General features: G+C 36.1%; 1 protein-coding gene and 1 non-coding gene across 2 annotated transcripts in view; both read right to left on the reverse strand.

The window, feature by feature from the left end:
• Positions 1-3,729: 3,729 nt before the first annotated feature.
• The window catches only part of LOC102479408 (membrane-spanning 4-domains subfamily A member 12-like), a 37,978-nt gene continuing 21,798 nt past the window's right edge, over positions 3,730-19,909 (reverse strand). The window contains exons 4-7 of the mRNA XM_006163816.3: positions 17,563-17,619; positions 10,463-10,582; positions 6,933-7,047; positions 3,730-3,861 (exon numbers count right to left, since the gene is read on the reverse strand). Coding sequence (XP_006163878.1) covers positions 6,943-7,047; positions 10,463-10,582; positions 17,563-17,619 — 282 coding nt within the window. The 3' untranslated portion in view covers positions 3,730-3,861; positions 6,933-6,942. The remainder of the gene's footprint in view (positions 3,862-6,932; positions 7,048-10,462; positions 10,583-17,562; positions 17,620-19,909) is intronic.
• LOC114005183 (U6 spliceosomal RNA) lies at positions 5,083-5,189 on the reverse strand. Its single transcript, XR_003547066.1, has one exon. It is a non-coding gene; the product is annotated as a U6 spliceosomal RNA (small nuclear RNA).

Consider the following 19,909-nt stretch of genomic DNA (forward strand, 5'->3'; position numbering starts at 1 on the left):
AAGTTTTCTACCATCATCCCTTTCTCATTCGGTCTAATCTTAAAGACTTAACTCTGTGCTTGCTATTGAAAATATTTAGATTTATTAAGATATTTAGTGAAACAATAAAATGGGGGAGGCATAGAAAGCAACAATAGATACCAGACACAGTGTGGAAGGAGGGTGGGAGATGGCAGAGGGTGAGATAGGGAATCAAGGATGGGAAAAAAGGCAAAATATACAGAAAACAAGAAATGGAAAATGATTTGTTGACAATAACACATATGTTGATGTGCTTGATTGAGCCAATATACAGTGTATTCTCAATGGAAAAATCTCATTTTGTATGTTATAATGATGTACAGTGAATGAATGTAAATAAAGAAAAAAATGTAAAAAAAAAAAGGCTCAACTCATTACCCATAAATGCAAAGTTCTCACCTTGTAATTCCACCTTCTCTGTGTGGGATAAATCATATGAAACCCTTCACAATCACAAGGATATGTACCACAACAAATATGTCATCTGAAATCCCAGTGTTTTCAACTGTGCTTCTCATTAATTCAATGACTATCATCTGGTCATTTTTGTCTGATTCCTGGTAACTCTTACCTTAAACAAGTACTTTGCTAACTATCACTCTTCTCTCTTACATAATTGCTTTGCCACTTATTTTAAAGGAAAAACAAGGAACTTATGTTTTTCCTTCATGTCTTCCCAATATGTATTTACACAAGAACTAATTATTCGCTATTTTATTACTTACTAAGAATTAGTTGTCCTGGGCCAGCAGATGGCGTGGAGTTTAATGCAACTGCATCCCACATGGCCGACTGTGTGTTTTGAGTCCTGGACGGGTGGTTTGAAAAGACATGCTGGGCATATGGGTGTGTCTGCTCAAAAATCCCAAGAGGAGAATGGAGAAGGGATTGTAGATGGCCATTACCCCTGGGAAGTGCGTTCTCACTTTCTTTCTTTCTCTTTCTGTCTCTTTCTCAGCAAGTCATGTACCCTACAGCAAAACAACAACAATGAAAAAGAATTATTGGGTTGTCGGAAAAGTCGTAATACATTTTTGCATGAGAAAACAGAGAAAAAAATACATCATGACTTTCCAAACAATCCAGTAGTTATCCTTTTTTGTTCTAAATGTATATCTGTTCCTGTGCTTTTAACCTCATTTTCTTTCAAGGGCTTATGGTCCTTATATATTATCAATTACCTTTTTCTCTCCAATAAATTCAAATCTTACTTTCTATTACATATTTTTTTTCTCTACATGCATGTATTTAAATCTCTTGCCATTGTGGTTTTCTAGTTCATGAAGGTACACAGCACAGATAGTACTTATGTCTCGTATGAACTCCAATTCTGAGAAATGGAAATAAAAGGAAAATCCCTTGCCACATTGGAAAATAAGACGTGACACTATTGGTAGACCAAAACTCGTGAAAGCTTAGGACATCGATAGTGTACAGAATAGACTGAAGAAAAAGTGCACAACATAAAGAGAACTGCTCTAAATAGGGGAAATTCAGGGGCCAACAGGTGGTGTGGTGGTTAAGGGTGCTGGACTCCCACATGTCCAACCCCAGTTCAAGTCCTGGACCTGGTGGCTTGCTTTCTCACTCTCTCTTTCTCTCTCTCTCTCTCTGGCTCATTCTGTCTCTCTCTGATTAAATTAAAATAAATAAAACTAAATAAAATAATTCTTTAGGAAGAATAGAGGAAATTCTTTCACTTTGTGAGCAAATGCATGTGTGTATGTGTGTGTGTATGGTATGTCACTCTCAAAGAGTTCACATACCAACTAAATTATTTAAGGGTGCAAGATGAGGCCATCTAGATGTCCATTACTGAGAAAGTAAGTGTAGAATGTGCTGGATGCATGCCACAGACTATTAGGCAGCATTTGAAGTCAATGGATAAAAGTACCAGGAGATTATATAATAGTTACATTGCTGGACTCCCAGGTAGTCGACTGTGGTTTGAGTCCGGGACCCAATGACTTAAAACTCACGCTGGGTGCATGTGCGTGTGTGCATGCCCAAAATCTCAAGAGGACACTGGAGGGGAAAGAATTGTGGGATCTTACATGGGGGCGTGAATTCTTGCCTTCTGTTTCTCTGTCTCTCTCTGTTTCTCCAGTGAGCTCATGCACCCAATAGCAAAAATCTCTCTAAAAAGATAAAATAATCAATGGATAGGGGCCAGCAGGTGATGCAGTGGTTAAGGCACTGGACTCCCACGTGGTTAACTGTGGTTCAAGTCTTGGACTTGAAAATCATGCTGGAGACGTGTGTGCACCTGACCAAAATCTAGGAGGAGAATAGAGGAGAATGGATTGCAGTGGTGGCTACCCCTGCCCAGGGGCGATTTTTCACTTTCCCTCTCACTATCTCTTTCTGGTGAGCACACACACCCTATGGCAAAAACCTTAAAAGAAAATCAATGGATAGAGGTACTGACAGCATCTTGGGTAAATCTTAAAAATGTACTGCTGAGGGGCCAGAACATGATGTGGTGGTTAAGGCACTGGACTCTCACGTGGCCGACAATAGTTTGAGTCCTGGATCTGGTGGCTTGCTTTCTCACTTTCCCTTTCTCACTGTCTCTCTTTTGTGAGCACATGTGCCCTACAGCAAATTAAAATAAAAATAATAACACAATTAAACAGTTCTTTAAAAAGTATGTACTGCTGACAGGAGAAAAGTATTATACATGTATGTGTCCATATGATCTACATGAATTACAACTACACGCCTATAATAGAATATCATATATCTTCTGTGAACACTTAAAAATAAAAATATGCATATTTTGGGACCAGCAGATGGTGTAGTGGTTATGTCGCTGGACTCCTACATGGCTGACTGCAGTTTGAGTCCTGGACCTGGTGGCTTGAAAATCATGCCTGGCCCATGTGTGTTCATGCCCAAGATCCCTGGAGGAGAATGGAGGTGAAGGGATTGCAGAGTGGCTTGATTCCTCACTTTCCCTCTCTCACTGTCTGTCTCTCTTTCTCTGGTAACAGCACATACCCTAAGGCAAAAACCTCAAAAAATTAAAATCCCCAAAATACATATTTTACACAATGAAAGTTTCTTATGAAGAGAGAGAAGTGGAAGCAGGGTGTGGAAGACACAGAAAATTTTCAAAATTATGGAAGGGTCCTAACAAACACAACAAAATACTTCTAATGCAATTTACCTAAAATATTCATAAAATTCAAACTGTTGTAAGTCATAGAGTAAAATTGTGGGCAAAAAGAAGTAACATTTTGGGAGCTGGGCTTTATATAAAAATTAAAATCTAGCAGACATTAATTTATGTACTCTCAATAACGTAAGGATATGGCTAACTATAAAATACCTTCTACACTGTAGGTAAGGTTATGCATATTTTAACATTATCCCATAAGAAAGAAACATTAGAAATAGTGTTTAGAGCCGATTTGTTAAGAGGCTTTCACAGGCAATGGGACAGTTTATGATTTGTGCTAATTTTGCTTTTCACAAGATGATTTTCTTGATTCAGCATTTACTACATCAGCCTATCAATATTAGATCTGGATTCCACACTGGACACAGGTGCCCATTCATAGAATTTTTCTTGTATGGAAGAATCCCTAAATTTAGGCTGACAATACACAACCTGAGGTAAATTTATGCTGAGCTTCCCACACAGAAAAAAAAAACAATCATTTTCATTGATTTTTAATTTTTATTAGTGAAATGGGAGAAAGAATATACTGAGATGGACATAATTGAATTACATTTTCCAAGAGGCCTCTTGAACAGAATGAAGTTCTTCATTCTCCACTAAATTTTCCTCCTTGTCTGAGGTCCTTTAATATGCAGGAAAAGGATATCCTGAAGGATCTGAGGTAAGTTGGGTGTTAGTAAATTGATCATTCATACACTTTAAATAAAAATACTATAGGATTTTGAGTAATATTTTGAAAATTTGATTATTTTTTAGTTTCTGTCTTCCCTCTTTCTCTCCCTTACTCCCTTTTTCATTTTTTTTTTGTTTCTTTAGGTTGAAAGTCACAGATAGTGCTATATGAATAGATAGTCCCCAAGACACAGATTGATCATATAAGGGTGCACAGTTTTCTACTCAAATGAAATTGCATTAAATATAGAGTTGAATACCTACTAATTAAAATTCTATCTAGCCTCGGGACCAGCAGTTAGCGTAATGGCTATGTCGCTGGACTCCCAGAGTCCTGGACCTGGTGGCTTAAACTCACACCAGGTGCATGTGCATGCGTGCTCAAGATCCCAAGAGGAGAAAGGAGGAGAAGGGATTGGGGTGTGGCCATACCCCCTGGGAGGTGATTTCTCGCTCTCTCTCTCTCTTTCTGTCTCTCTCTGTCTTCCTGGTGAGTGCACGCGTCCTATAGCAAAAACCTCTCCAAAAAGAAAAAAAAATTCTATCTAGCCTGAGTAGAAAATGTATCTTTTTGTTCATTCCATGGTCTTTTTTCATTTTATTCAGAAGAGTATGAAGAATAACATCTGTGTGCCTGTATGTGTATAGTATGTATTTGTTCACTTGCTTTCACTAGAACCATTAATTTAAAATAATTTTTTTTTATATTATGAATTCGAATGCCTTTAGATGGACCTTTTGCTCTCCATTTTACCACTTTACTTAAAGAAAGACAATCAGTGATCCAGATACCAGGTTTTTTTTTTTTTTTTGGAGAGATTTTCACTGTAGGGCACGTGCGCTCGCCAGACAGACAGAGAGAGACATAGAGACAGAGAGCGAGAAATCACCCCCCAGGGGGGATGGTCACGCTGCAATCCCTTCTCCTCCATTCTCCTCTCGGGATCTTGGGCATGCACGCACACGCGCCCGGCGTGAGTTTTAAGCCACCGGGTCCGGGACACGAACTGCGGTCGACTACGTGGGAGTCCAGCGACATAGCCATTATGCTAACTGCTGGTTCCCCAGATACCAGGTTTTAAAGACTCTTAAGTTCTCTAGAATGGCATCTAATTCACAGGCTTTTATTTATTTATCATTTATTTATTTTTTTACTTTTATTTACATTTATTTTATGCTGACTTTATTCCCGTGCCATAAGTTTTAAAAATATGGAACGCTTCACGAATTTGCGTGTCACCATCACGCAGGAGCCATGCTAATCTTCTCTGTATCATTCCAATTTTAGTATATGTGCTGCCGAAGCGAGCACCACATGCTTTATTTATTTATTTATTTATTTATTTAAAAAAATTATTTTAAATTTTATTTATTCATTTACTTATTTTTTATTTTGACGAGAGAGAGAGAGAGCAAGCAAGCCACCAGGTCCAGGACTTGAACCATGGTTGGCCATATGGGAATGTCCAGTGCCTTAACCACCACACCACCTGCTGGTCCCCAAATTCACATGTTTTTAAAAGAAAATGACTTGAAGTCCAAATGAAGGAGAGAAAGTGGGAAATTCAAAGAAAAAAATTTAACTGATAATTTCTTCTAACTTTATCGGAATAATTCAAAATAGAGATTTAAGCAAGACTATCTGCTGATTAATATGGTAAACTAAATGAGGTATACTTATAGAATGGTAAGTAAATTAATATGGCTGGAGCAGAGTGTGGTGGTGAGTGGTGGGAAATGAGGTAAAGAAAGCACATGGGGGCAAAACGTTTACAGAAATAAATGTTGTACTAGAATATCAGGCTTTCAAAGTGTAAGTGTTGTCCACCTAAACTTTAATTTTAGGAGATGATGGAAAGGATGGCACACTGCAATATACTTAGGGGATTATATAAAAAGGGATTGTTGGATTGTTTCAATTTGGGAGTGTATTTCAGCATCCTGGCCAGGGAAATCAGGTGGCTGGAGATGCTCTTAAATGGAAAAGAGATAAAGAAATTACTATAGGTGAAATAGTTCAGATATCAGTTCAGTTTTAGATGTATTTTATTTGAAATATTTGGGAATAATATGAGGAAAATCTCTACTGAAAAGTTGGAAATGTGAGTCTAGAGCTCAGTAGAAAAATTTAGGATTGAAAGTAAGCCTTAGGCTTGTTGTAAATTTCTAGGTGCTTGATGAAGCTCTAAGTATCTATGGTGTTTCCCATAGAAAAACTATAGAAGTTGAGCTAATTCAAGAACAGAATGGTTGCCTAGAGATATTAAAGCCTAGGTAAAAGTCCAGGGGAAAGGATCAGATTTTTTGAGATTTGAAAGTGGTTATAAGCAGAGGGCCGAAGTTTCCTAAACTTCCCTGTGCTTCTGTTCTAGGGTATATGCACAAATCACCCTCTCCTTTATTTTAACCATGCCCTTCTGAGTTGTTCTTAGGTGGTTGGCATTTGGAAGGAGGGACAGATACATCTCTCCTGAAAGTTCTCTGATTTAGTGAAGTTTGGGTCAACTGGTGATAAATTTTACCTTTAGACTGAAATAGTAGCTGTGGAGGAAATTGGAAAATAGCTTTATAGAAAAAGGTTTTACATGTTTCCCAATTCACCAGTTACCTCAAAATCTTGGGGTTCGAAGACACTAAAGTTTCTACACTTTAATATTCAACTCATTTTTCCAAATTTTGAGAATTGCAGGTTTAAGACTTTAGCATTCCCATAACCCTGTGCCTGGTAACAACCTCTACAAAGCTTTTTGCTTACAGGGGAATAAGGAGACCCGAGTCACGAAATCATCTCTCTCTTACCTTATTCTCTCACAAGAGTGGATATAAAATTATCCCATAAATTAAAACACTTTTATATAGGGCAAATTATTACCTTCAACTGTAGAGAGACCTATCCAGGGCACAACAATGAGTGCAGAGTATTTTCGCCTACTTACAACTACAGCTTAGAGACGACACTACCCTAAATTATTACCCAAACCATGGTTCTTTAAAATAGGGCTTGGATTACAAAACAGTATCTTCTGATTCACCAGAGAAGAAATGAGATACTTACTGTATCTTTATTATGTTCTTTTTGCTTCGTATGCCCAGGAGGTCACTAAAACTGACAAAAACAACTCCAGAAAGGTAAATAGGAACAAATATTCTGAAAGCATGTTGCCACTTACCTGTATCAAAAAGAAAAAAATATACATTCCTTATAGATCTCCATATGTTAACACTTCAAAACAATAAAAGTTATCATAAGATACCAGGAAGAAGAAAAATAGAAGAGAAAAACTATCCACTATAACCTCTACCCTCAACAGCTGAATTTTTTTTATGTTTTTGATAATACATATAAAATAATTTGATCATAATGAACATACTAGAAAATGAGAATAATGATAAGCTGATAAATTTTTGCCAAATGAATAATGAGAATCATTGATTACGCTTTCCTGTTTGTTGCTGTGGATAAGATCAGCAAATTTTCATTAAGGCTAATGAACCTCCAGAGAAGATGGAATTGAGATACCGTGAGGTTTAGTGTTACAGGACTTTTTTAATGGAAAGGTGTCTAAAATTCCCCATTGTAAGGAAAGGGCCCTAAATACAATAGGAACTCATAGTGATGAAGGAAAAGTTTGGGTTTGTAGCTTGTACTCAGCATACGGGCTTACATGTCTTACAGGCAGGCTGTTTCCTGCTGGAATTGGGCCTCTGACTATGCACCCCAATAGGCTCATGTCCTTACAGATATTTGGGCTGAGAACAAGAATATGGAATCTGTACTAATCTTCTTTTAATTGCCAGAGAGTGTTTGTTAGAGAGTGGCAGAGACAGAGGAGAAAAACAACCCCCAATGGAGCACGGTCATGCCGCAATCCCTTCTCCTTCACTTCTTCATCCTGTTGGGATTTTGAGCATGCACACATACACACCCAATGTGTTTTTCAAGCCATCAGGGCCAGGATTTGAACTGCAGTCAGCCATATGGGATCCAGCACCCTTAAATACTAAGTCATAGGACTGGCCCTCAGAATCTGTAATAATTTTAATATTTGTACTATCTATAGCATAGAGGTCCAACCAAAAGCACTTTTGTGAGGCCACCATCGGCTATTCAGATTATGTTAAAAAATAACACCACTTAATATTAACAGAGGCATGGCAGTGGAAATTATAGGCATGCATGATGGACTGTTGAAATGCCCCAAGATGTTATTAACTAGGGAGTGGGAGTCAATACTGAACTTTTGGTTCCCATTTTTGTTTAATAACTTCAGAAGGTTGACAGGAAGGGGGACTCCCAGTGTTGTGTAATAACTTCAGAAGGTTGACAGGAAGGGGGAAAAGGAGGGCACTCAAAGAAAAGAGCATGGATTTTCTGCTAATAGGAACATTGGTGCTTCAAGGGATGAATTAGAAAAATGAAAGACTTAAGGCCACAACTGAACTTCAATACAATAAAGTAAGTAATTCCTGTTATGCATATGTAACCAATTTTAGTAATATCTTGAGGTTTATATTTATTTAAGCTATCACTTTAAGGTATCCATCGGAGAAGGTTGACACATTGACATTGCCTACAGCAATGAAATATTTCTCTGATGTGCCACTGAGTTGATTTCTATTAAGGCTCAATTTTGTATGGTGAAATGACTTGGAATTTAGGCCATCCTTGATTAGATGTGTAATCAAGTGACTAGCCTTGTGACCCTGAGCAAGTAGCTTAAGATTTCTAAGCTGGGAAGGGACCAGCAGTTAGTGTAATGGCTATGTTGCTGGACTCCTATGTAGTTGACTGCGGTTCGAGTCCTGGACCCAGTGGCTTAAACTCACGCTGGGCGCTTGTGCATGCGTGCCCGAGATCCCAAGAGGAGAATGGAGAAGGGATTGCGGCATGGCCATCCCCCCTGGGGAGGGGGGGATTTCTCGCTTTCTGTCTCCCTGTCTCTGTCTTTCTGGTGAGCACACCCACCTTAAATAGCAGAAAAACAAAAAAAGAAAAAAAAAAGATTTCTAAGTTGGTTTCTGTATGGAATCAGAGACGTAAATGATTTCCTAGGAAGTCTGCAACCCTGATCACTATAAAATCATTTTCAAAGAGACATAGAAATAGATAAAAATCCAGCCAAATGCAAACCAATATATGTTCTGGAACTAGCTAATTAACCAAGAGTTTTGAATATTGAAGTAAGGAGACCTTGCTTAACTAGGTAAGGAACTTAAACACAGGCAATATCTATTTGGCTTAATTTAGAAAAGTTGTTTTCTGGTCTTGGTCAAAGTCCCAGCTATCTCGATTTGTGTAAGTCCTGGACAGATGGGATAGAACAGAAGGATAGGAATCTACAGAGAAGACGTTGGTCCTACGGCTTCAGTTCCTACACAACTCACTTAGTGCTGACTGCCATCACTTTGCTGGTGAGCACACCCACCCTAAATAGCAGAAAAACAAAAAAAGAAAAAAAAAAGATTTCTAAGTTGGTTTCTGTATGGAATCAGAGACGTAAATGATTTCCTAGGAAGTCTGCAACCCTGATCACTATAAAATCATTTTCAAAGAGACATAGAAATAGATAAAAATCCAGCCAAATGCAAACCAATATATGTTCTGGAACTAGCTAATTAACCAAGAGTTTTGAATATTGAAGTAAGGAGACCTTGCTTAACTAGGTAAGGAACTTAAACACAGGCAATATCTATTTGGCTTAATTTAGAAAAGTTGTTTTCTGGTCTTGGTCAAAGTCCCAGCTATCTCGATTTGTGTAAGTCCTGGACAGATGGGATAGAACAGAAGGATAGGAATCTACAGAGAAGACGTTGGTCCTACGGCTTCAGTTCCTACACAACTCGCTTAGTGCTGACTGCCATCACTTTGCCCTCCTTTCCTCTTCTCTATCAACAAACATATATAGATAAGTGCACATATGAACATAGTCTTACACACACAGAGACACAGACATGCATAGATACTAAGTACAAATATGGACACACTTCAACAGTCTCACAGGGATGTCTGACAAACTGACAGATACGAGGCAGACAGTGTCAACATGTCCATACAGTCATGTGCATATGGAACTGAGTACGAAGGCATTCCAAACTCCATGTGTAGAGTTCAGCTTTATCTTCTCCTGTTATTGAACATAAATCCCTGGATATCATAGGTATACAACAATGTCATTTCCTTCTTTGAAGATCAAGTCTTGCTATAACAAACTTGATTTCGTAAGACTTAAAATAACTAGCTTTAGAGATGCAGGTACCTGGGGAGAACCGGGCAGTCCATCTTAAACATATCATCAGTACCAGGTAGGTCCAAAATGGAATATAATGCTTAATTACACAAAAATAGATCTATTAATTTTTGTAATACCCTCCATTTGTTTACTTCAGGTTTTAGAATTCCTAGGTTTAGAAATATATAACCGTACGTTGAATCACATTTGTAGTAGATGCATATGCCAAAGAGTAAACCAATATTGAAACTCACCTTCATGTCTTGCATAATACTCAAATATGTTCCCATCTCCAAGGAATTTAATATGTAACTCTAAAATTGTGAAGAAATTCTCATAGAAATCTGGTACTTACATGTGGCCAAATAGGAGTTCCTGAACTTATTTTATATAATAAAAGCTCCAATGATAATAAAATCAGACCAATCGTTGCAATAATGGCACTTAAAATGTTCATTACTATAGTACAGTTCACCTAGAACAGATAAAGAGTCACTTAGTCATTGGAAGTTGTCCATCTACATCACTAGAAAATATGTTTAGGTAGAATATTTATATAAATTCTGATCTTTCCAGAATAGTAAGATTATTAAAAAGACTGTCAGAACTTCAGATTTTCCAGCACCCCAATAGGACTAAATAGTTTTAGAAATGATCTAACCTGTGATACAACAAGCGTACAGTTAATTCTTCACTCAAATAAATTTTTAAAAATTTTAAAATTTAATTTAATTTGATTTCTTTAATAAGAAAAGTAATATATATTTGAAACAAATAGCTTTTTGCTTTTTTTGAAAGGTTTTTGCTATAGGGCGCATGCGCTCACCAGACAGACAGAGAGAGACAGAGAGACAGAAAGTGAGAAATCACTCCCCCAAGGGGGATGGCCACGCCACAATCCCTTCTCCTCCGTTCTCCTCTTGGGATCTTGGGCATGCACACACACATGCCTGGCGTGAGTTTAAGCCACCGGGTCTGGGGCTCGAACCGCTGTTGACTACATGGGAGTCCAGCAACATAGCCATTATGCTAACTGCTGGTCCCAGATATGGGTTCTTTTTCAGATATATACATTTCATATATTTTCTCTCAGTGTGTGGCTTATCTTTCAAGTTCCTTTTGAAATAAATAAAATTGTCTTTTAAAAGACAGTGTCTTTTAAGTATTAGAAGTTTTAATTCTGATGTCCAGTTTATCAATTTTGCTTTCACAATTTCTTGATCTAGATCCTAAGAAGCCTTTTCTTATCCCTTGGCCAAATAGAATATTTTCTATCATGTCCTCTAGAAATTTTATAATTTTAGTTTTGATGTTTAGATTTATGATACACTTCAAATTAATTTTTGTCTATGATATGAGGTAAAGGTCAGAAGTCATGTTTTTTCCATACACATATTCTGTGGCGGCAGTGCCAATTTTCAAAATGACTGTTTATTTCCTACCAGATTACATTGGCGCCTTTGTCCAAAATCAATTTACCAAATATATTTGACAAGAGTAGGACTATATTTTTATATCTATGTATAAGAATATTAACTATAGGGACACACACACACACACACACAGCTCCAGAACCCTTGATGGTTACCAAAATCCATAGATGTTCAAGTCCTTGACATAATATTTAAATATAACTAATGTATATTCTCTTGTGTGCTTCAAACTGTCTCTAGATTATTCATAATACTTAATACCACTATGTTTACTGCACTGTAAACACTGTACTGTATTTAAATTTTTAAATAGTTTCTTATTATTTTGTTATTATTTAGTGGTTTTTTTCCCCCAAATTGTTTTGATCTGTAGTTGGTTGCACCTCTGGATGTGGAACCCATGATTACAGAGAGCTGATTATACATGTATTCAAATATATACATACACACACCAATATTACAGCTTTAGTTTATTTATTGGACAAAAACTATACATTTATTGTGTACAACATGATGTTTTAATATTTGTATATGTTATAGAAAGGATAAATCAAGCTAATGAAACATACCCATTACTTTATATACTTACCATTTGTTTTTGTAGTGAGAACATTTATAGTCTATTTTCTTGACCATTTTCAAGTATATAAAATATCTTACAGTTCTTATGCTTTTCCACCCATAAACTTATTTTGCTATTTAGATTCTTCTGTTTCTAAGTATAATGGTTTTTAGTTTTCTATATGGAGATCTTGAAAATATTTTATTAACACTTAGGGGAAGTACTCCCTAAGTATTTTATTTTTGTGTGTTATTGTAATTGATGTTTTTAACACTGTACCCATAAATTTGTAATATGTTTCAGTTATAAATAAAATAAAACTTAAAAATTTAAATTTTGATATATGGAAATTAAAAATTAAAATATAGCAAACTTGTATTCTGCAATGTTGATGAATTCGCTTATTAGTTCTAAGTTATTTTGTAGATTTTTTAGGATGTTTCAGCATGTCATAGGATATTTTCTTTAGGATGTTTGTGTATAAAGTAAGTAGCACTTCAGCCTTTTCAATCTTTATGCTTTTTGTATCTTTTTTCTTTCTTTTTTTTTTTTTTTTACTTATTTCATTGAATAAGAACTGCTATACGATGTTAAATAGATTTGGTTAGATAGTACAGGCTTGCATTGTTTCTGATCTTAGAGAGAAAACATTCAGTTTTATAGCATTGAGTGTGTTATCAGATAAAGTTTTTTTGTTTTTTGTTTTAATTGCCAGGTGGCATATGTACTCACCAGAGAGAGAAAGTGTGGTGGTGGTGGAGAGAGACAGAGACAGGGAGAAAGAGAGAGAGAGAGAGAGAGAGAGAAACTCCCCAATGGGGCATGGTCATGTCCCCCACAGGAACTGAGATTCATTTATTTCTGTTCTGATCTTTATTATTACTTCCCTTCTATTGTTTTGGGTTTAGCGTGTCCTTCCTTTTCCACGTTTTTTTTTTTTAAAGGTTTTATTTGCCATATAGGGTGTGCACACTCATTGGAGAGAGACAGGGAGAGGGAAAGTGAGAAATCCCCCCCCCCCCAGGGGAAGGGGTGTGACCATGCTGCAATCCCTCTTCCTCTATTCTCCTCCTGAGATTTTGGCCATGCATGCACCTGCATCAGGCACAATTTTCAAACTTCCAGGTCTGGGACTCAAACTGCATTTGGCATATGGGAATCTAGCACCTTGATCACCACCCCACCTCCTGGACCCTCTGACAGAATTTTTATGTCCTAGCTTAGGTCAATATTAAAGAAAATAGATGAAAGGGAAATTTGTACAACTTTTAAAAAGCATTGCTTTCAACTATCTAATTTATTAAAAAGATAGGCTTGGGACCAGCAGTTGGTGTAATGGCTATGTCGCTGAACTCCCATGTAGTCAACTGCGGTTCGAGTCCTGGACCTGGTGGCTTAAACTCATGCCGGGCGTGTGTGCGTGCGTGCCCACAGTTTTCTTTGTAAAGATCTTTGACTTCCTTAGTTAGGCTTATCCCTAGGTATCTTATACATTTTGTGACTATGGTAAAAGGGATTTCTTTCTTCTGCTCTACTTCATTCAACTTGTTCCTATATAGAAATGTTATAGATTTTTGGATGTTCATTTTTTATCCTGCTACTTTGCTGTATTTATTACTTCAAGAAGTTTTTTCATTGAAACTTTTGGATCTTCTAAGTATACCATCATATCACCTGCAAATAAAGATATTTTAAACTGTTCTTTACCTATTCGAATGCCTTTTATATCATTCTTTTTTCTGATTTCATTGGCTAAGACTTCCAGTACTATATTAAAAAGCAGTGGAGAAAGTGGGCAGCCTTGTCTAGTACCAGGTTTTAGTGGAAAAGCTTTTAGCTTTCCCCCATTTGGTATAATGCTAGCTATAGATTTTTCATGTATGGCTTTTATTGTGTTGTGAAATGACCCTTCTATACCTATCTTGTTGAGAGTCTTAATCATGAAGGGATGTTGTATTTTATGAATCAAATGCATTCTCATAGTGTCCTCCAATGAAGTTTTGTATTTCTGTTGTAATATTGCCTGTTTTATTGCATATTTGATTTATCTGATTTCTTTCTTTCTTCTTCATCAGTTTAGCTAATGGTGGATCAATCTTGTTTATCTTTTCAAAGAACCAGTTTTTGCTTTCATTTATTTTTTATATAGTTCATTTATTTTCTATTTAATGTATTTCTGCTCAAATCTTTATGATTTCTTTTCATCTGGCATTTTTTGGGTGATTGTTGTTGTTTTTTCAATTCCCTGAGGTATGATGTTAGATTTTCAATTTGCCACCTCTCCATCTTTTTTTTTTTTTTTTCCATACACACTAATTGCAATGATCTTTGACTGCTTTAGCTGTGTCCTATAGGTTATGGAAACTTGTATCATCCAGGGGGGATGGTCATGCCGCAATCCCTTCTCTTCCATTCTCCTCTTGGGATCTTGGGTACGCATGCACACATGCCCGGCATGAGTTTTAAGTCACCGGGTCTGGGACTCGAACCGCAGGCGACTACGTGGGAGTCCAGCTGTATAACCATTACGCTAACTGCTGGTCCCTCCATCTTTTTCTTAGGTGCACTAATTGCTATGAATTTCCCTCTTATGGCTGTTTTTGCTGTGCCCTACAGATTATGGAAGCTCATGTACTCATTATCATTTGTCTCCATAAATGTTTTTGATTTCAGACTTAAGTTTTTCAGTAGTTAAGTCATTCATAAGTAGATTGCTTAGTTTCCTTGTGTTTGTGTATTTTCAAAAGTGTTTCTTGAAATTAATATTGAGTTTAATTCCATCATGGTCAGAGAAGATGCTGAATATAGTTTCTACGCCTTTTAATCTATAAAGGCTTGATTTGTCCTATCATGTGGTCAGTCTTTGAAAAGGTCCCATGCCAGGGTGAGAAAAATGTATATTTTGTGGTCTTAGGGTAGAAAGTTCTATAGATGTCTGTCAAGGCCATTCGATTTATAGTATCATTTAGGTCTTGTATCTATTTTTTGTCTAGAAGATCTGTGTAAAGGAGATAATGAGGTGTTGAGATCCCCAACAATTATAGTGTTGCACCCTATCTCTCCTTTTAACTCCAGAAGTCTTCCCTACAAGCATTTCAGTGCTCCTGAGTTGGGTGGATAGATATTTACAGGTCTTATGTCTTTTTGATGAATTAGCCCATTTACTATAATATAATGCCCTTCTTTGTCACTTCTTACAGTCTTTGTCTTGAAGCCTATTTTGTCTGAAATCAATATCACAACTCCTGCCCTTTTTGATTTCCACTTGGATGGAATATCTTTTTCCATCCCTTCACTTCTAGTCTATTTATGTCTTTATCCATAAGATGCGTTTTTTGTAGGCAACAGATAGAGGGTTTCTTTCTTTCTTTTTTTTAGATGCATTTAGCCAGTTTGTATCTCTTAATTGGAGAGTTTAATCCATTAATAGTCAATGTTATTATCGATATTCCCAGACCTGTTCCTATCATTAAGTGAGCCATTTTCTTAGTTGTTTTTTGTTTTCTTATAACTGTCTATATGACTTTTTAGTTTTCCTGGTATAGCACTCCCTTCATAACCTCCTGAAGAGCTGGTCTGGAGTTGGTAAGTTCTTTCAGGTTTTGTTTATCCGAGAATGTTTTAAACTTTTTTTCCCCATATGAAGGATAATCTTGCTGAGTATAGTATTCTTGGTTGAAATTGTTTTTCATTTAACACTTTGACTATATTTCCCCATTCTTTCCTTGCCTGCATTGTTTCCGACAAGAAGTCTGATGTTAGCCTGATGGGGTGAACTTTGTAAGTAACTTGACGTTTCCCTCTTGCCAATTTTAGTAACTTGTCTTTGTGGCTTTGTCCAATCTGGCTGTAATGTGCCTTGAAGAGGATCTTCTCAGGTTGATTCTGTTTGGGGTCCTATGTATTTCTTGGGTCTGGATATTCTCTATGTCTGGAAAGTTTTCTTTCAGGTGATTTCATGAAATAAATTATCAATGCCCTTGTTATTTTCTTCTTCTTCTGGTATACCCATTATCCAGATGTTGGGGTGCTTGATGGTATCTAGTATTTCTTGTATTTTATCCTCATTTTTCTTTGTTGTTTTCTCAGTCTTTTTGAAACTTTTTTCTAGGTGAGAGGTTTTGTCTTCTACATTTAAGATTCAATCTCCTGTGTGATCTAATCTACTTTTAATACTTCTGAGGGAGATTTTAATTTCATGTATCATATTCTTTTTTTTTGAAGAGGTTTTTGCTAATAGGCACGTGCACTTGCCAGACAGACAGAGACAGAGAGATAGAAAACGAGAAATCACCCCCCAGGGGGGATTGGTCATGCCATAATCCCTTCTATTCCATTCTCTCAGGATCTTGGGCACGCACACACACACACACGTCGGGCGTGAGTTTAAGCCCCCAGGTCCAGGACTCAAATCTCAACTACATGGGAGTCCAGTGACATAGCCATTATGCTAACTGCTGCCCCCAAATTAAAGAATTCTTTTAAAAATTATTAAAACAAAACAAAACTTTTTTACAAGGTAAGCTTAACTTTCACTTCCTGCTTGCCTAGGGCCTCACAGTCAGCCAGAGGTGAATAAATGAGCCTTCATTTTTCACATATTTCCTGAGAATGCACAAGTCTTCCAAATGTATGATCTACAGTAACACATCATAGTTTTTCAAAGCTCTCTGATTGTCTGGTTGTTCAGGATTTCCTTTTACATTTCTGAGCAGGCTCTTATGTACCTGAATTCAAAGCCTTATCCAGATGTGCTGTTACTAGCAGATTGATACAGTTCAAGCCAACTAGTAGTAGGGTTTGTCATTACTGAGCTGATATCTATGTCCAAAAAGATAGTTACATTATCCAAGGAATATGGACTTTTCAGGGAACTGCAAGTTCAGACAAAAATAATGATTGCACTGAAATGATGGTGCTCTACCACATCGTTGTTAATTTCAGTTCTTTTTCTAGTATTTCTTTTGTTTTTGTGGAAGAAGGAGTTCCTAACTCCATGAAGTCAATTTCTGGCATTAATATATATAATTATTGCAATGTATTATTCTTCATCTTACTACATCAATGCAAAACTTAACACTCTGTAAGGGAAACCACCATAATCCACAATCATTACACTCTCTCATACACAATGTCTACCATACATTAAAAGTTCCTGAACATATGAAAGCAAGAAAAAAAAGATGGTAATAACAGATATTGGGTCATTTCATGATATCCACATTTACATAATATAGTTGACATTTTGAGTTGCATTAAATAATTTATCATACAGAAATTAATTTCTTGATTGGCCTCCAACTTCCTGAATTATTTCTATAATTAGTGAAATAAAATACAAAAAAGATGTAAGTAAGTAGGTTTTGAAGGTAAGTTTCTAGTGACTCAAACTCAGAAGGTTGAGTCACTGATTAACCTTTGCTTTGGCAAACTCAAGTTGATATAAACATTCTGACTTACCAAGTGCTTTGACCGCGTCCTCTCTATCAATACTGACAATGTTCCCGAGATAATAAACTGAAAATAAATACCACATTTATTACTGCCTAGTCACTACGTTTATATATGAACTAAAAGAATAAGAGAATTCTGGAATGCTTAACATGAAGAATATCATCTTAATTCTTTAGTGGGACAGCTAAGAAAATCATCCAGAAAATAACCCAGGGTTTTTTATTGGCAGAGGTAAGAGAAAGCCATGAAGTCTCTTGCCAGTAATGTAACATACATATTGGAAATGGAATTTTGGACAATCTTTTAAACATTTTTGAATTTTACTTATTATTTTTAATGTGACCAGAGAGAGAGAGAAAGAGAAAGAGAGTGAGTGAGAGAGAGAGAGAGAGTAAGGATGTCTTTCCACTTAAAAAAAAATCTATTTCTTTGATTTTGTTCATAGTTTTTGTTGTAGAGATCTTTCACCTCTTTGGTTAAGTTTATTTCTATGCATTTTATTTCTATATCTATGTACATTGTAAATGGGATTGCTTTTTTCAATTCTGCTTCAGCCTGTTCACTCTTGGTATATAATAAAGCTAGTTGTTTTTTAAACATTGATTTTATATCCTGTGACTTCGCCAAATTAGTTTATCACTTCTAGAAATTTTTTCATGGATTCTTTAGAATTTTCTATGTTTATAATCATGTCTGCAAATAGTAATTTCTTACTCTCATAATTGAATGACTTTTATTTCACTCTCTGTCTGATTGTGCTGGCTAGGACCTCCAGTACTATTTGTAATGGAGTGGAAAAAGTGGATAAAATGATCTTGTTCCAGTTTTTAGTAGGAAAGCTTTCAGTTTTTTCCTGTTCAGTATGATGTTAGCTGTGTGTTTGCCATTTATGATTTTTATTGTTTTAAGAAATGTTCCTTCTGGGCCAGCAGGTGGCATGGTGGTTAAGGTGCTGGAACCAACGTGGTCAAGTGTGAGGCTTGATTCCTAGACCAAGAGACTTGAAAATCATGCCACGTGTGTGGGCAGGTGTGCCCAAAATACCGAGAGAAGAATGAAGAGATTGTGGCATAGCTATCCTTGCTAAGGAGTGATTTTTCACTCCTCATCCCCTTCTGTTTCCGGCAAGTGCATGTGCCCTATGACCAAAATCTAGAAAAACAAACAAATGTCCCTTCTATACCTATTTTGTTGAGAGTCTTAATCATGAAGGAATGTTGTACTTTACCAAATGATGCATCACTTTACATGGTTACATGTTTATTTATTTATTATTTTTTAATTTCAATTTCTTTTATACATTCAATCACGTTATTTAGCTTACAAAGTGAATATTCCAACATGTATACCTTTCTCACCAGTTCACAATACCATGAAGTTTTCTTCAACAGGTAATAACCCATTTCTTTGTCCCATAAATGCTTTGCCTCTCTAGATTTTATCTTTCCTTCTGATAATATGATATATCATATTGGATCATTAAAAACATCATGATATATTTTTCTGTTTTTCTATGAAAACATACATAGTGACTTTACTCATATTTCTTGTTTTTCATATGTTGAACCATCCTTGAATCCCTGGGAGAGAGCCTACCTGATCATGATGTATAATCTTTATATTATGCTGTTGGATTTGACTTGCTAGTATTTTGATGAGGACTTTTGCATCTCAGCTCATCAGGGATGTTGGTGTGTAGTTTTCTTTTTTTCTGTGTCCTTATCTGCTTTTGCTATCAGGGTGATGGAGGCTTCATAGAATGAGTTGGAGGTTTCATTCCATTTGGATCCTTGCAAATAATTTAAAAATTGGTATTATTTTTTAAAGGTTATAGAATTCAGCACTGAAACTAACTGACTCTGTGCGTTTTCTTATAGAATTGGTATTATTCTTTAAAGGTTATAGAATTCAGCAGTGAAACTAACTGACTCTGTGTGTTTTCTTATAGGAGGACTATTTATTACTGACTAAGTTGCTTTGTTTGTTATTTGTTTATTCAGACTTTCTATTTCTTCCTGATTCAATCTAGCTATATGTATGTGGTCAGAAATTTATCTCTTTTAAATTCTCCAATTTGTTGGTCTATGGTCACTCATAGTATTTTCTAATACTCTTATGTTTCTGGGTTAACTGTTGTAGTATCTTTTTAAAAAATTTTATTTATCTGAGTTCTTTATTTTTGTTAGTCTAGCTAATGGCTTGTCAATTTTGTTTATCCTCTCAATAAAAATGCCTTTCATTTCATTTTTTGTTCTTTTATTGTATAATTCATTTATTTCTTCTCTAATCTTTATAATTTTTTTCTTCTATTACTTTTTGTATTTTTAAAATTATTGCTTTTCCAGTTCCTTAA

The sequence above is a fragment of the Tupaia chinensis genome, unplaced genomic scaffold (assembly GCF_000334495.1).
Source record: "Tupaia chinensis unplaced genomic scaffold, TupChi_1.0 Scaffold143204_1, whole genome shotgun sequence".
Classification (NCBI taxonomy): Eukaryota; Metazoa; Chordata; class Mammalia; order Scandentia; family Tupaiidae; genus Tupaia; species Tupaia belangeri.